General features: G+C 37.0%; 4 protein-coding genes across 5 annotated transcripts; 2 read left to right on the forward strand and 2 right to left on the reverse strand.

The window, feature by feature from the left end:
* Positions 1–756: 756 nt before the first annotated feature.
* On the reverse strand, positions 757–5,032 carry LOC111215331 (protein ENHANCED DISEASE RESISTANCE 2-like). Its single transcript, XM_022718793.2, has 16 exons — positions 4,836–5,032; positions 4,593–4,749; positions 4,367–4,441; positions 4,224–4,277; positions 4,066–4,131; positions 3,811–3,997; positions 3,687–3,733; positions 3,324–3,424; positions 3,026–3,186; positions 2,878–2,949; positions 2,199–2,647; positions 1,895–2,122; positions 1,648–1,800; positions 1,314–1,553; positions 1,130–1,231; positions 757–1,033 (listed from the first exon to the last, which is right to left on the reverse strand). The coding sequence occupies exons 2-16, from the start codon at positions 4,743–4,745 to the stop codon at positions 944–946; spliced, it is 2,178 nt and encodes a 725-aa protein (XP_022574514.2). The 5' UTR covers positions 4,746–4,749; positions 4,836–5,032; the 3' UTR covers positions 757–943.
* A 1,102-nt stretch (positions 5,033–6,134) lies between these two features.
* On the forward strand, positions 6,135–9,782 carry LOC125608091 (U-box domain-containing protein 3-like). Its single transcript, XM_048777966.1, has 4 exons — positions 6,135–6,369; positions 7,184–7,473; positions 7,558–9,432; positions 9,506–9,782. Exons 2-4 carry the CDS (start codon positions 7,198–7,200, stop codon positions 9,569–9,571), a joined length of 2,217 nt encoding a protein of 738 aa, XP_048633923.1. The 5' UTR covers positions 6,135–6,369; positions 7,184–7,197; the 3' UTR covers positions 9,572–9,782.
* Positions 9,783–10,157: 375 nt separating this feature from the next.
* LOC106445427 (spore wall protein 2) lies at positions 10,158–13,317 on the reverse strand. Of its 2 annotated transcripts, none has more exons than XM_013886984.3 (3): positions 13,146–13,317; positions 10,788–13,006; positions 10,158–10,448 (listed from the first exon to the last, which is right to left on the reverse strand). In XM_013886984.3, exon 2 carries the CDS (start codon positions 12,996–12,998, stop codon positions 10,821–10,823), a length of 2,178 nt encoding a protein of 725 aa, XP_013742438.2. In that variant the 5' UTR covers positions 12,999–13,006; positions 13,146–13,317; the 3' UTR covers positions 10,158–10,448; positions 10,788–10,820. The 2 variants fall into 2 exon arrangements, with proteins under 2 accessions (XP_013742438.2, XP_013742439.2); XM_013886985.3 differs by having other exon boundaries at positions 10,788–13,029; positions 13,146–13,288.
* Positions 13,318–14,330: 1,013 nt separating this feature from the next.
* Positions 14,331–17,531, forward strand: LOC106449266 (probable RNA-binding protein ARP1). The gene is made up of 6 exons (XM_013891049.3): positions 14,331–14,819; positions 14,921–15,065; positions 15,658–15,805; positions 16,078–16,120; positions 16,217–16,448; positions 17,345–17,531. The coding sequence occupies exons 1-6, from the start codon at positions 14,634–14,636 to the stop codon at positions 17,383–17,385; spliced, it is 795 nt and encodes a 264-aa protein (XP_013746503.1). The 5' UTR covers positions 14,331–14,633; the 3' UTR covers positions 17,386–17,531.

Below are 17,531 nucleotides of genomic sequence, written 5' to 3' on the forward strand. Positions count from 1 at the left end.
ACGTTACAAGATAGAAAATTAGTCAAAAGTTTCTTTACTTTTAAAGAAAAGAAACTGAAAAAGGTTTGAAGTGGAAAGAAAAAGCAAATAAAAATAAGTGTAAAACTACAAAAACAAAACAGAAGAATAGTTAGAGAGGTGTCGGTGCCGACAGATGAACCGGAGAAACCTGTGACCCACTAAAACGAGGCACGCAACGCTGCTCAACCCCCACCCCACACACACACACCGTTGATATTCATTTAATTCACACTCTATATATGTAGTCCCATAATTCCAATTATAAAAGGTCTTTTTCTAATTTTTATTCATCAAAATTGAGAAAGAAATGAATTTATGCCCCCACTTTCTACGTTAACATAATATTTATGGTTCAAATGAATCCACAATCTTATATAATTACAAAAATTCTTCCGAAAGGAAATGTACCACAAAAATATTTTACACTGGAAAAATTGGTAATGTGCTAAAATTTCAAAAATGAGATTTTGCGTGGCACATCTAAGCTTTAGTAGGGATCAACTTTAGACATATGTTGAGTGCGAACAGAACCATATATCTATTATGTATCTGCTCGGTAATTGTAAGAAAAATCAGTAAGGGTTTAGAGTTTGTGATAGAAGAAGAGATGTTGATTGTTGCGCAAGTAACTCTTTCTTTGATTTTCATACTATATGATGAAATACTCATGAAAACACTTTATACTACTAATTTATTTGTGACTGGTCCAACTATATTTAAAACATAAAATTTAATTAGATAAATAAATAAATTTAATTAAAATAATAAAATGGTTGAGATACTTCATTAAGGTGTTAGACCAATGAAGATCTCTTAGTTTGAATGTAAAAACGAGTTAGACTTGATAAAGAATGGTAAAATAAACACACACAGCTTTTACAAAGAAACAAAAATCGAAATAGCATCTGATCTTGGAGACATCTCATCTTTCTTTTAGAGACTTTGAAACATCAAGATAATTGAGCCGACATGTCCCTAGTAGTAGTTCTGGTAGTTCCTCTGCTGTGTTTGCCTGCATAATCAGTTTCAAAACATCAAAGAGATATATCATTATTACTTATATGATCCACAAAATAAATAACATAGAGCATGATTGGTTTTGCTTTACCTGTATCAAAAATGCCATTTCTATAACCAAGTTGTTAAGATACCCAAGAACAAGATTGGTTACACCTCTTGCAACAGTTGAAGATCCAACATCAATATCAAGCTGAGAAAGAAACAAATCCAATAAACATTATAATTTTAATATCATATAGCATATAAGCTTGATTTTGATTTATGTTTTTTACCTCCAAGTAATTCTTTCCACGGGTGTAACGTACTTCAAGTGCGTGACCCACCAAGCAAGCCTTTTTTCCAACACTCTGCTTAACAATCCACGAACCTTTGGAGATGTGAGGGATGAGTTTAAAGCGCGAATTGCGATAAGCATCATCACCATTCACAAAACTATGTAACAAAGGATGCTCTTCTAATGGAGTTTTCAGCATATAGTACAATGCTAGACTGATCATAGCAGAACCAGGGACCTGGTTTATATATATGTTTAATAGTAATTAGTGTCTCTTAACTATGAATAATATTAACATTCCTTAGAATAACAGCAGCTTATCTCAAAGTTACCTGCATGTTTACAATGAAGAAAAACTCTGGACCGCCTTTTGCTGCGAATTCTTGAACTAGACCGCCTAGTCGACCACCAAGATCATCTTCTCGCTTATCAGAACTTATCCAGTCTGCTCCAACCATTTGCATCATTGTGCCATTTGCCTTTACCTATAGTTTGAGCAGTACCAGCATCATTATCATTGCATCTAATTATTAAGCTTCAAGAACATAAACACAAGTGTGTATCTATAAAATTGGTTACCTTTTGTTGGTCATTTAAATAATTGTCTCCACGAATCAAGAATGTGGATGGATCAGCGATAGACCAACTACAAGGCATAGTAAGATTTGGGTCTTGTTGGAGGGTGGCTCCATATATGAATGTGCTATTTACATCCATACCGACCTCTTGTAAATCCATATAGCCTTTCTTATTATTGGCTAGATCTTGAAGTTTCTTGACAATACCAGATGGTGATGGTAGCTTGAGCTGAAACACACACACACACAACTTTAAACTTTACTTTTTCCACAAGCAAACAAGAAGTGAGAGAGCAGGAATTAACTTGAGAGTGTCCTTGTGAAAAGGGAGAGTTATCAATTAAGCTATCAAACTCATAAGACTCATTGGGCTCAGGAACGTCGAAAAATTCATCAGAAGCATCATTTAAGTCCATCAAACTGTTGCGTGCTGAAGAAGGTTTCTCCATTTCCTCAACTTTCACAAGCTCCAGATCAATCCTTTTGGCTTCTTTTTTAAAGGGTAAAGTGTTGATCTTAGACAAGGATGATTTAGTTTGCATGAACTCCCCTGAGACGAACTCAGCGAAGCCGTGTCCTTGTTTCGCTTTGAACATTTCACGTAAGGCTGCAAGTCTCTCAACCACACGAATGGTTATAGATCTTTCAGAAGACGGCCTCATGTATAAGTTCCAGCTTCTCCAATCAATGGCTACCATATGCTTTACTAGTGATTGCTTCCCTTTGCTTACAGGAGTCACCACATAACCACCACCTACATTCCAAATGCAAAACTCATAAAAACAAAGGATCATGAAGTTAAATTCTATTTTCCATTCAAAAATTCTAATACGTCCCTTCGAGATGATAAGTTTTTGATATTCTTTCCCCAACTCGGATCAACTTGCATGCTTACTTACATATTTTGATAACAATATCAAATCATTTCTAATAATGGAATTAAAACAAAGAAAACGAACAAGAGTGTGAGGCAAGAAACTTTACTTTTGATACAAGCACGAACATATCCTTTAGTTGGTGGACACTTCTTGTGATAAACAGAGTGGCAAAGTATCACTGTGATATTCAAGGGTGAGAAAGTTATAAACCTTGAGAGAGGAAACAGATCAGGAAATATTATCATTTATCTAACCGTAGGTTCCATCTTCTTCCCTTCTCCAGTAGCGTCGTAGCAACACGTCTCTTCGATTCATTAACCATGGCAACCAATCACTGTACAACTGGATATTAACTATATCTGTGTGTCCATCAAGATGCTCCACCACGGTTCCTTTGTAGAAACAAAAGTCCCATCTACAAGAAAGTCATGCAAACTCTAAGTCAAAAACCATATTATAACCTCTAACACTATAGAAAGTCGAGTTCCATCTACTAGAAAGTCCCATCTACTAGAGTTGTTTAGCCTCTCAGGTCAAAGTTATCGAGCTTACTCTGATCGTAAAGGACCGAGAGACATTAACGTATTGAAAATATCTTCTGAAGTACCATCAATGACACCTACTGCCATTATTGCAGGATGATCATCCCAATGCTGCAAGAGGTTTGAGGTTTCAGCAAAAGAAACTAAAGTTAAGAAACCAATCATGATTCACAAATGTAAGGCCGGATTTAAGATTTAGAGGATCTTAAACATTTTTAGGTTAATCTTAATAAAAATATTTTTTGGTAATTTGGGAACCACACAATCTAGGTGTGATAGTTCTTTAAAATTTGGAGCCAAAATCAAATATTTTATCCGGCTGTGCCCAAAATCGACCCTGTATAAATGTAGTATATGTACAATTTTGTATTACCCGTCCGCGGGAATCCCAGTCTTTAGCTTCTTTGAAAAGGCGCAAACCTGAAAGTTCATAAGCTCAGTAAGGCCAGCAGTTTCTTGAACCACAAGTATTTACAAAGAAGTTTATCTTCTCTTACCGTTTTGGCATCCAAAAATTTTCCATGGAGAAGGAGCAATGACATCAGGTGCTATTGTTTCAACGTTCACCGATGAGTAATTTGTCCAGTCAACTGAGTTTTTGCGCCGTGACCTCCTTGATACATTAAACTTCACAAGTCCTTTCTCAGCATGAGATACAAACTCGCAGTCCGGAAATGGAAACTTCTGAAAACATAAATCAAGTGTATGTGAGTCTCAAATCCTATAATGTATAGAAAAATATTGTAACAAACCTTTTGTGAAGCATCTTGTAATGATCTGATCCATTTGGCTGCTTCTTCAGGACTACTTGCACCCAGCTGTTCAAAAGTGTCATTCAAAAACCTAACTGATATTAAAAATAAAATAAAAAGAAACCTGATATGTGAAGAAAAACACTTTCCAAACAAACCTTTAATTGATCCAAATGGTTTGAGGTGTTGTAAAGCGTAAATATGAAAAGGATCTGAAACAACACATGAACCAAAAATAATCAATAAACATCTGTAGATTGAGTAATATATAAGCTCATTAGTATCCAACAAATGTTAGTACCTTTCTATGGAAACTCTCTCTTCCATTGTCTGTAACCCGAATACAACAGTCTAGAGATGCTCTTCTATCAGGTTCCTATACAGAAAACAAAAAAAATATAAAAACACAATGTTCGCAACTTCTTCATGTGAATATCTTGCATCTACGCATCAATCTCTTAAATACCAAAGAACATAATTAACACGTAACGAAAATGTCATGTTATGAGAAAATGAAAAAGACAAACCTCATTCTGATCAGATGGTACAGATTTAAAGCTTGTAAGGTTGTTGTCGTGAAGAACAAAATATCGTTTACGGGAGAATTGAAGTCCAAACCGGTTATGTCGGATGGTATAAAGCCAACCTTCCATTCTTCCATCAATTTGAGACATTTCCATTTCTCTACAAAAACTTTTTTTAAGTTTTGCATTTCGTAAAACAATTCAAATTCAATATTACAAAATTTATCAGGAATTATTTTTATTTACCACTTGAAATGCTTGCTTCTTCCCCCAAAACAAATATTCACAAAACGTCTTAACTTGAAACGATTCTCTGTTTCGCTTTCTTGAAACGATTCTCTGATTCCGCCTAAGCGAAACAGAGAATCGAAAGTATGAAAGATCAGTTGCACAAAGAAGTTTTGTTTATTTATTTTGTTTTTCCCTCAACCAAGAGAGAAAAACAAACATAAAAGTTTTTTTTTCCTTTCTTTTATTGCTGTAAGTTTCTGTTTTAGTTATAAGATTTTTAACTTTCGCTGGTTAAAAATTGCTTGCTATTTTTGTGAGAGGCTAAATGATTGGCGCTTCTGTGTTTGGGTTTAAATTCTATAATTAGTTTTAAAATGTGTAACTCTGCTATTCATTATGTCCCTTCTACACTTTTATTGTTTACAAATAGACTCCAAATATATTTATATTGTACGGTGAATGAGTGACCATGAGTAGAACCAAGAATTGATCCAACACATTCCACAACTTAAACTGAGACAAAGAAACAAGAATTCGTTCCTATACACACTCAAACACACAAATTCAGTTCGTTACCAAAAACAATAATTAACGGGCCTTACGTATCAAGGGCCTTGCGCATCAATTGGGCCTAACCCATCAATTTGTTACATACGGCCTAATATTTTTTTACTGTGTTGGCAACAACATCAGAAGAAAATTCTCAAATATTTAAGGTAGTAAAAACCACTATGGGTTACTTCAATTTTTTTTTTGTTTAAATGGGTTACTTCAGTTTAGAAAGACAAATTATAACTTCAATTTAGAAAGAAAAATCTCTTTTGTCTTTCGAAATTAATAATTTTACTCTATTATTATAAATAAATAAAATAAGTTATATTTATTGTTTAACTCTCATTTACATTATCCTTTTTTTTTCTTTCCTCTCTATCACTCCATAACACTTTCACCAAAGTGTTTCCCTGTCACACCCCACCAAAGTGTTCTCAGTCACACCACATATGTACTCAAAATTAGAAAGCCTAACAAAGATTAATCATTGTACTGCCTTCTCATCTCAAAGACTATACACATTGTCTACCCCTTTGACATTATTATTACCAATCTTCAAAAGATAGTAATGTTAAAAATCACAATCTCAACTTTAATCTCTAGTCTTTTGTCAAGGCAACTAAATGTCAATTTTTATAAAACATAATAATATTATTTTAATTTTAAATTTATAACATCAGAAACGTGGAAGAAAAATAATAAAAAAAAGACAGCTTTTAGATTACTAACTCCACACAAGAAAACAATAGAGATACCTGCAACCTCCAACTTGGGGGCCCCCAGCCATTACTTAACACTTACTGTTTACTCTTTCCTCTGTCTTAAAATCTCTCTCTCTCTCTCTCTCCTCTCTTCGTGTAAGCAAAGAACCGATCTTTCGATAATTTGGGTAATAACTCTTCTCTATTCCCCTCCAAGCTCTCCAGTGATCGCATTGTTCCTGTGAAAGCTCCACTTTACTCTCTTCAATCGCCTTCCAGAACCTGCTGAATCTTGGGTATTCTCAAACTCACATTTTCTTTGTTAATCTTTCTCTCTGTACGAACAAAGTTGCTTCCTTTCTTGTTTTTCTCGAACTCGTCATTGGCTTTGTAATAAGCCTGCTAGGGTTTTCTGTAATTTCTTTCTTCTGGGTTTTACTGTTTATGTGATGTGATGGGTCTGTTGAATGATTCTTCTTAGGTATCGATTTGAGTCCCCTTGTGTGTGTGTGTTTGTGTAATTAAATTTATATATTTCTGCATATTTTCCCACTTTATTAGACTGGGAAAATAGTTTTTCCCTTTTAAATTAGGTCAAAAGGAAATTAGAAAGCAGAAACATCTGTTGATAACGTCAAGTTTCTGTTTTAAAGTTAGTTCCTTTACTTCAGTTTCCACAAGAGAAGAGGTGACTGAATCTAGTCAAGTCTGTCTTTCAGACAAATGAGTCAAAAGTCAATGCTTTAATGTGTTGTGTTCCTACAGAGAAACTAAGCTAAAGATACAGTTTCTTTCTTTTTTTCTTCATATAAAACACATTATGCTTGAATATTAAGGAACCAACACTCTTTCAAAGTCATGAGGAGGTCTATTGTGTTAGTTGCCACTAGAGGTGACTCAATCTAGTCAAGTGTGTCTTTCAGACAAATGGGTCAAAGTCAATGCTTTAACATGTTGTGTTCCTACAGAAAAACTAAGCTAAAGATACAGTTTCTCTCTTTTTTTTTTCATATTAGGCTCTAGTGTGTTAAGTCATTTTAAACTTTGATTTCTGAAATATTATAATAGAATGTTCCATAAGTTGATATGTTTTTTTTTTGTGTTCTTCAGATTTGTAGTTTTGAATGGATCCTGTGCCGGTTCGATGCCTCCTTAACAGCATTTCTCGTTACCTTCATCTGGTTGCATGCCAGACCATAAGATACAAGCCCATCCAAACATGTATTGGAAATGTAGTTCACTTGCTGAAGCTCTTGAAACCGTTTCTAGACGATGTTGTTGATTGCAAAGTACCTCCTGATGACTGCTTAAACAGCGCCTGCGAAGATCTGGATTCCGTAGTTAACCAGGCTAGAGAGTTCTTAGAGGACTGGTCTCCAAAGATGAGCAAGCTCTTTGGTGTAAGTTGATGAATAAGCTCTCATTTTCAGTTGTTTTTTTTTGTCTCTCTGTCTGCATCATTCAGTGAGTTGTTGTGTGTGTAGGTGTTTCACTCCGAGCTTTTGTTGGAGAAGGTCCAGACTTGTTCGTTGGAGATTAGTCGCATACTTGTGCAGCTATCACAGTCAAGTCCTGTAACTTCAAGTGTACAAGGTGTTGAGGTAAACTTACTTCAGCGGTGTATGCAGGAGATTGAATGTTTTAAGCAAGAGAGGACACTGTCTGAACACATGAAGGATACTGTGCCTTTGGATACTGATGATCTTGACAGCATTATTCACATGATGGGATTGATATCAAACCAAGATCTCTTGAAGGAAAGCATTGCTGTGGAGAAGGCGAGGATAAGATCTCAGACAAGCAAGTCCAAAGAACAGATTGAACAAATCGACCAACTGATAGATCTCGTCTCTTGCATCCGTGAACACATGCTCAAAACCGAGTTTCTTGAAGTGGCTAAAGGTGTGTCAATACCTCCCTACTTCCGGTGTCCTTTGTCAACAGAACTCATGCTGGATCCGGTTATAGTAGCTTCAGGACAGACATTTGACAGAACATCCATCAAGAAATGGCTTGATAACGGGTTAGATGTTTGTCCTAGGACGAGGCAGGTGCTGACTCATCAAGAACTCATTCCCAACTACACAGTTAAGGCTATGATAGCGAGTTGGTTGGAGGAAAACAGTATCAAGCTTCCTGCTAACTGTGATGGTGGTGGTGATGCTTCATCCATGGCTAACAACATGGGTTCTAATGACTTCAACCGGACCGAGAGTTTCCGTTTTTCTTTGAGGAGCAGCAGTTTTACCTCGAGATCGTCTCTTGAAACTGGAAATGGGTTTGAGAAAGTGAAGATCAACGTTCCTGCTAGTTTATGCGGTGAATCTCAGTGCAAGGATCTTGAGAACTTCGAACTTTCTTCTTCAGGGCAGTCTTATACTCACAGCAGGAGTGAATCAGTTTGCAGTGTTGTCTCTTCTGTTGATTATGTCCCTTCAGTGACAAATGAGACACAAAGTATTCAAGAGAATCACCAAAGCTGCAGTGAGATGTCTCCTAAGAAACAAAACTCAGAAAGTTCAAGCAACGTTAATCATGAGTATAGTGAGTGCTCTTCACATACTATGAAACTGGTACAAGATCTTAAAGATGGATCTAGCAAAGAGAAGACTGCTGCTGCAGCTGAGATACGTCATCTCACCATTAACAGCGTTGAAAACCGAGTTCACATTGGGCGTTGCGGTGCCATCACTCCACTGCTGTCACTTCTATACTCGGAAGAAGAGCTAACTCAAGAACATGCAGTCACTGCTCTTCTTAATCTTTCGATTAGTGAAGTAAACAAAGCCATGATTGCAGAAGCCGGAGCTACAGAGCCGCTTGTTCATGTTTTGAACACAGGTAATGACAGAGCGAAAGAGAACTCAGCAGCAACGTTGTTCAGTCTATCTGTTCTGCAAGTCAACAGGGAGAGAATAGGACAGTCTAACGCAGCGATACAGGCTCTGGTGAATCTTCTTGGAAAGGGAACGTTCAGAGGGAAGAAAGATGCTGCGTCTGCTTTGTTCAATCTCTCGATAACTCATGAGAACAAGGCTCGTATTGTGCAAGCCAAGGCGGTGAAGTATCTTGTGGAGCTGTTGGACCCGGATCTAGAGATGGTTGATAAAGCAGTTGCTCTTCTTGCGAATCTTTCTGCAGTTGGAGAAGGGCGTCAAGCGATTGTGAGGGAAGGTGGGATACCGTTACTTGTTGAGACGGTTGATTCAGGGTCTCAGAGAGGGAAAGAGAATGCAGCTTCTGTGCTGCTTCAGTTGTGTCTGAACAGTCCCAAGTTTTGCACTTTGGTGTTGCAAGAAGGCGCTATACCTCCACTTGTAGCCTTGTCTCAGTCTGGTACACAGAGAGCAAAAGAGAAGGTAAAGAGTATAACAAAACCAAGTCCGGTTTCTTGTTGTGGTTTAGATATCTGAATAGTGATGTTGTTTGCAGGCACAGCAACTCCTCAGCCACTTCCGGAACCAGCGAGATGCAAGGATGAAGAAAGGTAGATCATGAACATCAAGAAATGGAGCTCCATGAGATTTGTATTGTTAAGCTAGTAGATTTTTTTTAACTCTCTCTTTTTGTCAGGAGCATTATAGTGTCTTCCCTTCTCTCTCCTTTTTGTGTTGTGTGATGAGTGTGTTAATGCTTGTGTGTAGTAGTTATATTATATGTGCAACTTGTGAGATTTGAGTATATAGGAAATGAAGTTTTTATTACATAACACATTTGCATAGATACATAATGGAAACTATAGAACTCTAAACCCATTTGATTCAGTATATCTATGTTACATTCCTCCAATTCTCTTGCTTGTTTCTTTACAAACACAACCAGAGTCCTTCCGCTAGTACATAAGCATTATTGGTTTGATGTCAAAATTTGTTTGTTACCTTGGCTTTAGTTGCGAAGCAAAAGAGAGAAAGAGAAAGTTCCACCAGAGTTCAGAGACCACTGAAGCATGTCATGGTCTGATCCAAAACCAAAAGAGTGAACAGGAAGCTGAGGAAGCATCACCCTGTAACTTGGCATCATCAGATACTAACATTCGGTTTAGTTTGGTTTCAACTACTAATCCAGATTTAATGCTGCAAATCACTTTAACAACACTACTAACATCACTTGAAAGTAACAGAAAATCAAATGTTTTTTTAGTCAAACAATAAGAACAAGAAAGATGAAGATTGACTCTCTAGACTCCACATATTACGACACATTAACAAGAACTCTGGTCTCCAGAAAATACATATTATTCTCCCAAACTATTACACATCCTAAATTTCTCTCTCTCTACCTAAAAGGTCCACAAACACACAAGCAATAGCCTCCACATTCCATTGAGAGCCACTTCATCGTTTACTTCTCTTCTTAATGACTACCACTTGTTTACCTGAAACACACAAAAAACAACCACTGTTGAAATCTAAACTCATTTTTCGAATCCCTTTAAAGAAATTCACACATGCCCTTCGTAAGGAAAACAAAACAAACCAATCAAAGACATGGTCACTATGTCACTATGTATATATATCCTATTCTTCTCGGTCTTACCCTCTATACGTTAAGAGTTTAAACTTTACACCTTAGCTATTAACAAGACATCAACCTCCAAACCGGTGGATTATATATATATATCTGTGTGTGTGTGTGTGTAAGCATTCAAGCAATGAGCCATCAGAAGCAGTACAAAACAAGTTAAATCACAGAGGAGGTAATGAAGCAGATTTACCTGAACTGAACCATGCTTGGACCAAAACTACATCTAAGCAGGAAGAGATACCGCTGCTTCCTCCTCGCCTAAAGACACAACATAAGGCTTAACTTTGAATGTTTCAGTAATGGTAAAGCTAAGCTCGTAGTTCACAGCCTTCTTCCCAAAGATGTTGAACTTTCCTGCGCTCTTGTAAGCTACATCGGCATCAGCACCCTTCCTGAAAACTACCCTAGCCCGATTCTTCTCCTCATCAACCTCGGTTTGTGAATCCCTTATTGGTCCAAAATGCCTGAACATTTTACTCAGGTTCTTCTCAGAAGGTATTGTATCCGTTTCGGAAAAGTACATTATAAGCTCAGCTGGTGCATTCTCATCAAAGTCCGCTGGTTTGTCTGAAGCTGATGGAAGAGGATAACTGATCTGAGACTGTCTTCTTCTGTATGGACGACGAGTCCTTTTGACCTGAGCAGGTTTCAGCTCAACAGGCACAACTTGATAGTTTTCTTTTTCTGTAGCAGCTGGCGTTTGCTCTTCGCCACCGTTATGGATCACCCTGTCAGTCCAGTACGTGTCGCCCATTTCCTCAAACTCAAATGCTTCGGTTCCTCCTGCTGCGCTCGAATTGGATGATCTACCTCTTTTGCTGCTTGCTTTCTCTGGAACAAACTGCTGCGAAGCCGATGAGTTTCGGAAATCTAAGAAAAAGCCAGTAGCAAGTTCAGACACAACGTTCTCTTTGACAGGGTCTGTTGCTGCAGAGTGAAGCTGGGATACAAAGCTCTCAACAGAAAGAGTCTCATCACCAAGGTTACTACTACCCTTGAGAACTGAAGGAGATCCTGCCATCTGACTAGCAGCTCTGGCTATGCATGCACCGATCTTAAAGGAGGGCCTCTGTGCAAAAGACACCTTTGCCAAGGAAACAGTCTTCCTACCTTCACCTAAGGAATCCTCCTCACTCAGGACATCAGCCTTTCGTTTCACACCGTTGGTCTTAATACCAGAATCAGTTCCAGCTTCAGCATAATCAGAGTTGTCAGGATTTTCTTCCATTACTGTATCTTCCTCCTGTTGGTTTTGATCAATATTTGGAGCTTCATGAGTAGTGTCACCTTCCTCCCTCATTGTATCTTGGTTTGCATCAGATCCCAAAACTGCAACAGAAGCTTCTTCTGGACACTCTGTAGCAACATGTGCTTCACTGGAAGCATTTTCATCACCTTCAGCATGTGAGCTTACTTTATCACCATCCTCCTCGGTGGCAACTTCCTCTGCGGTGAGAGTAGCTTTCTTATCCTCTTTCAAAGATGATAGATTCCCAGATTCAGTTTTAAGATCTTGTACATTTCCTGACCAAGAGGATACACCACTGAAATCAATAAAGTTGGTAATATCAGACCGTGGATCAAAAAGACCGTTCTGATCCAACTGTTCAACTTCACGTGGAGCAGCATCTTCACTGGAACTCTTCGGATTTGCTGCCATATCAGCATTATCTTTCCTTTCATCAACTTCCATTCCCTTGACTACATTGCTGTCAGCTTCAGCGATTGGAACATCTTGGGTTGGTACCATACTTGCTTCATTGCCAGCATCATCCACAACAACCGTCTCCAGCGTTTCCTCTACAGTATAATCGACATCCATGGCTTCTCCATTTTCTTCTTTATGGGTTGTATCTTCTTCACCACATGTTGTTTCCTGAGTAGACTCCTCTGGAACTTGCACAGATTCTGAATCCTTACCATTGTTGGTCTCAGATCCAACATTCGCTTCATTCGCCTGTTTGCTATCAACATCCATGTTGGCATCATCTGATTCCTTATCTTGGCCAGCAACAGAAAGCGTCTCACCATCCACCACTGAGCTTTGTTGGGGCTTCTCAGTTTGAACATTTTGTTCAGCTGCATGGTTTGCCTCCTCGTCAATCACTTCATTCCCCTCTTCACCTGCACTTTCATGACTTCCACCACCATTCACCGGCTTCACATCAACAGCATCTCTCTCAGTTTCAGGCTCACTGAAAGCATCAGTCTTTACAACATCATCAGATTCAGAGCTAACACCCTTCTCAACGTCATCTTCGACGCATGGCTCCTTCGCCGGAACATCAACTTCGCCATCTAGGGTTTCAGGCTTAGAAGCTAACCCTAGTTCCTCACCAGTTTCCTCCAAGGGCGCTTTGCAATCACCAATTGACGCACTGTCTTCTCTCTGTTCCTCCATGGAAGTACCTGGTTTGGAGCTTAAACACTCACTACATAGATGGATCTCATATAAAGAAAAGACGAATCTTTTAACAGAAATAAGGAAAAATTGCAGATTTCAAGTGAGACTAACAACGGGAAAGCTGAAAGGGATCGATGGGTTTACCTTTTCTAGATCAAAGGTGAAGCCTTTGGGTCTCTCTCAGTTACAGAGACGAGTGTTCGTTCGTTCGTTCGTTCGTTCAGAACAAGAGAGAAGAGAAGATTTGATCTTTTTCGGGATAATGCCTTTTCTTCTTTCCTAATTATTTGTAAGTCCTTATTGTTTTTGCTTTCGTTGGCTTATTGTTTTCACTTTTAAGATCAAACTTTCGGATATTACTAAAAGAGCCTTTTAATATTATTTTTTTCGTATTTGTGCTTTTTGAGTTAAGCAGGGTACGTTTGCTAATCAAGGATTATAGAATTTACAATTTTGTGATCATTGATTCATAAGAAACTAATAATCTTTTTAATTCCTAAAATAAGGTTTATTAAAAACTAATAGTTTGTGCTTCTTAAATGGTTATTTTCATATATTTTTATATATTGTGTAAAATTATGGAAATATATTTGCAGGAGAAAATTGTGAAAATTCACCTCACCTCTAATCTAACTGACATGCATGATTAATAAAAAATATACTAATTCTTTAAAAAAAATAGCATAAAAAAAAATGGTGCCGACATTAACGTATAGTTTAGAATTTTTGTGTTATAATTTATAGGATTTAGAGTTTAGAGTTTAGGGTTTAAGGTTTAGGATTTTGTTGATGGTATTAACGTTGTTAACATCGGCGTTTAACGTCGGTATCGGTTTTTTCAGCTATTTTGCTTTTTATTCTAATTTTAATATATTTTTTTTATTAATCTTACATTCCATTTTGATTAGTGATAAGTGTTACATTCCATTTTGATTAGTGATAAGTGGTGAGGTGAATTTAACTGTTCATAGCATGGGATGAAAACAAGGTTTTTTTCAAAATTGTGTAGTTGGATTATATTAAACTACTAGTATTCATCTCGTGCTGATATTATACTTTTATAAATTTTTATAGTTTGTAAACCAGATTTTTTTGGTTATTTTAAATCGTTTAATCTGATCCGATCGATCCAAATCGAACCCAGACCATAACAGGCTGAACGATCTAAACTTGACGTATCTACCACCACCACATATACAACACCACGGCACATTTCTTAAAAGGAAGTCTCTTTTTTTGGGTCTAAATGTTAATTAAGACTTAAATGGAAGTCCATAAAAGGATGATATATTTTGCGGCATAAAGCACCCGTTTACTGAGCATGACTAGACCTGTTAATTAATGACATGCCCAAACTCATGAGTCGTGGCGGTGCATCATTTGGTGATGTTAATTTTATAAGTTTTGGGCGGATTGTATCAAGAAAATGGCGTGAATAGAGACATAAGAAGGGTGTAGTGACTAGTGATCACGTTAATATATACTTGCCTGTCCACCAATCTGTCACTCTCCGTTTTACAACACTTATTTATTGTTATTATTCCCCTTCATTATATAATTCAATTCACTCTCCTTCTCTCTCGCTTTCTCCTGTCTCTCTCTCTCTCTCTCTCAAAACACACACACGATCCAATGACGACGAGCGACAACGTGAGCGGATGTTTTGGAGACACGAAGCTGACCAAAGTGTTCGTAGGAGGATTGGCTTGGGTCACTCAAAAAGAAGCAATGCATGATCATTTCATCAAGTATGGTGATATCTTGGAGGCAGTCGTCATCTTCGACAAACTCACTCGCCGTTCCAAAGGCTACGGCTTCGTATGTTCCTCTTCTCCCTTTCTCTTTTCTCTTCTTGTTAGTTTATCTCACTTTGTCTTCTTTGTTTCTCAATATTCTTTTTTGATGTTTTTTTTATGTAGGTGACTTTCAAAGATGCGGAAGCCGCGAAGAGGGCTTGCGAAGACCCGACTCCGATTATCAATGGGCGCCGTTCCAACTGCAATCTTGCCTCCCTCGGTGGCCGTCATCGTAGATCCCCCACCACCATGGCCTCTCCTCAACAAGGTTCATCTAAAAAAATTTATATGTAACTTTTTTTTTGTCTAATTTCTAGAGGATCATGCACGAAAAAAAAAATCAAACTAGTCCTCATAACATGTGGAAGTGTCGGGTACTCTTGCCATTTAAAACCTCTAAATTGAATCGATGATCGAAATAACAGTAAAGATCAATTTTGTTATACACACGTAAAACCTTTAATCATAAGGAAAAAGTTGCATACACATCAATACACTGGTTACAACGTCATATGTGGATTTTTCTATATGGGGGAAGATGTTAGTGGAATAGATAATGTAGTATGGTGGAGGTGTATGATCTCTAATGCTAAGATTCTCACTTGCAGTTTTGGAATAAAAAACAAATCAAAATATTAGTTTGCGTTTAGATATGCCACAGTGTCATAATAAGTTTGATCTAGGCACGCCATTTACAAGGATTGAATCTTGATATGAATGAAATACAGAAACCATATTTGTTGCCAAATAAACCTTTTTAGATACCTACTAATTCTTGTTGTTCAAAACCAAAAAAAAACTACTAATTCCTCAAAACTGATCTTGACTTTACTATTAATATGGTGTTTTGAGTTGTGAAGGATCAAAGAATGTGAGTAGGGCCACGTCAGGACATGTAGGGAATAATCAAGCTCAATGGTACTACCCTGCGGGATTCACACACCAGCAACATCAACATCAACATCAACTTCAACGACAACACAATCATCAAGCCGTTCCATTCTATGGGTAAACTATTTTTCTACTGTTTAAGACTCTTTTTTCTGAATGTCTAGAACCTCTGAAACCAAATGTTCGTACATTCACTAGAAAGAAACCTAAATCATTTTAAATTTATTGTTTTAAGGAGAGTAGACATATCCTAACAAAATTGAATTTATGACTTCTAATTAGATTTCTATTAAGTAATTCAAGAGTTTTATCTACTAAATCAATTCTTCGTTAGTCCAAGATCATTTCAAAATGTATTTGACTGGCTCGGTTTTGATGTTAAATTAAAGGTACCCTTCCTCCTACGTCGCCCCTAACATGACCTTCAATCAAGTAAGTCTTATTATTTCTAAATAACGTCGATATGCTTTAATTATGTTTTTCCACACTTATGAAATAAATTTGTTTGTGATGTTATTTAATGAACAGAAAGTTGGATACGTTGGAGGAACCTATATGAACGGATACTACGCACAACCGCAACCTCAACCTCTGCCACAGCCGCAATATTACCACCACATGTATGGTGGAGGACGTGTAATGGTTGCGGCAAGCCCGACGATGATGCCTCTCTACACTGTCTATCCTTATCATCAATCTCCGGCCATCGGTTTTCCTCAGCCTTCTTTTACGAAACACATTCCTACTCATCACATTTCAGGTATTTTTGTCATTTTATCCTAAACCTTATATATAATGAATTTTGTTTTGCAAAAAAAAACCTTATAACGAAAACTAGTTTACTAAAATGTATCCAAAATGGCATATATGGCTTACTCTAAATACTATTGCAGTTGTCATTTTTAAGAAATTGAACTAACATGTAATCGCTTAAATATTTAATAATGTGCATGTAGCTGCATTACCATCTTAAATTAATATTTTTACATTGTGGAAACGTAATATTTGGGCCATAAAGTACACAAATTCATTGGATTTGAATTTTGTAATAAGTATTTGTGATATTTTTTGTCTTATAATAACTAATTACTATTACAAATCTCAAATATTCATATGGTTAACGAATTGTATAGTTGAGAAAAATTATTCTTAATTTGTTACTTTCTAATCTAATATGCGAGCAACATATATATGTAGGCTCTTCTCGTGATTTATTATGAATTCAAACCGCATAATACATGTTACTGGCAAAAAATAATATTCTAACATGTGTCTTATTGCATATAGATAATGTTTTCATTCTTATCCATCAATCGTATGTCTACCCCATGTTTTTACAATATTTACACAAAAATCTGATGAGACATACCCACGCATGCATACACAAGTTGGTCACGTTATTTGATGTCAGTCATGGCCTGTGCCCATGATCATGTGGAATCACATGGATGATGGATCCACTATCTTGAGCTAGCTAGGCTCTGCTTTGTCACGTTATGCCTCGTTGTCGCACGTGTCTCTGTAATAATTTAGCTGGATCCTAGTGCTTATGAATTCATAAATAACAAAAGGCCCCTTCCATGCAAGATCGTTGTGTGTCGGAAAATATATATAATAAACTGACATTATAAAGATTTGCTTTTGACTGTTGAATAGGTACAGTTGGAGGAGGAGATAGCATAATGAAGAAGGCATAAGTTGAAAGGCTACAACAAGCTGTTAACAAAACGATTCAGGCATTCAGCTTAAAATTATTTTCATTTCTTCATCTCACAATGTTTTATTTTTAACCATATAGACATAAATCAATTTTTGATCAAAAAAAAAAAAGACATAAATCAAT

Source organism: Brassica napus, chromosome A4, assembly GCF_020379485.1.
Source record: "Brassica napus cultivar Da-Ae chromosome A4, Da-Ae, whole genome shotgun sequence".
Lineage (NCBI taxonomy): Eukaryota > Viridiplantae > Streptophyta > Magnoliopsida > Brassicales > Brassicaceae > Brassica > Brassica napus.

What these genes read in the sequence shown, in the direction of transcription:
- LOC111215331 (XM_022718793.2), bottom strand. Translation starts at nt 4,745, where the DNA reads ATGGAAATGTCTCAAATTGATGGAAGAATGGAAGGTTGGCTTTATACC. An exon ending in TCTTCATTGTAAACATGCAG is followed by an intron (nt 1,554 to 1,647) that starts GTAACTTTGAGA and finishes TATATAAACCAG; the next exon opens with GTCCCTGGTTCTGCTATGAT. An exon ending in AAATGGCATTTTTGATACAG is followed by an intron (nt 1,034 to 1,129) that starts GTAAAGCAAAAC and finishes CTGATTATGCAG; the next exon opens with GCAAACACAGCAGAGGAACT.
- LOC125608091 (XM_048777966.1), top strand. Translation starts at nt 7,198, where the DNA reads ATGGATCCTGTGCCGGTTCGATGCCTCCTTAACAGCATTTCTCGTTAC. An exon ending in AGATGAGCAAGCTCTTTGGT is followed by an intron (nt 7,474 to 7,557) that starts GTAAGTTGATGA and finishes TTGTGTGTGTAG; the next exon opens with GTGTTTCACTCCGAGCTTTT. An exon ending in CACAGAGAGCAAAAGAGAAG is followed by an intron (nt 9,433 to 9,505) that starts GTAAAGAGTATA and finishes TGTTGTTTGCAG; the next exon opens with GCACAGCAACTCCTCAGCCA.
- LOC106445427 (XM_013886984.3), bottom strand. Translation starts at nt 12,998, where the DNA reads ATGGAGGAACAGAGAGAAGACAGTGCGTCAATTGGTGATTGCAAAGCG.
- LOC106449266 (XM_013891049.3), top strand. Translation starts at nt 14,634, where the DNA reads ATGACGACGAGCGACAACGTGAGCGGATGTTTTGGAGACACGAAGCTG. An exon ending in CATGGCCTCTCCTCAACAAG is followed by an intron (nt 15,066 to 15,657) that starts GTTCATCTAAAA and finishes TGAGTTGTGAAG; the next exon opens with GATCAAAGAATGTGAGTAGG. An exon ending in TCCTACTCATCACATTTCAG is followed by an intron (nt 16,449 to 17,344) that starts GTATTTTTGTCA and finishes ACTGTTGAATAG; the next exon opens with GTACAGTTGGAGGAGGAGAT.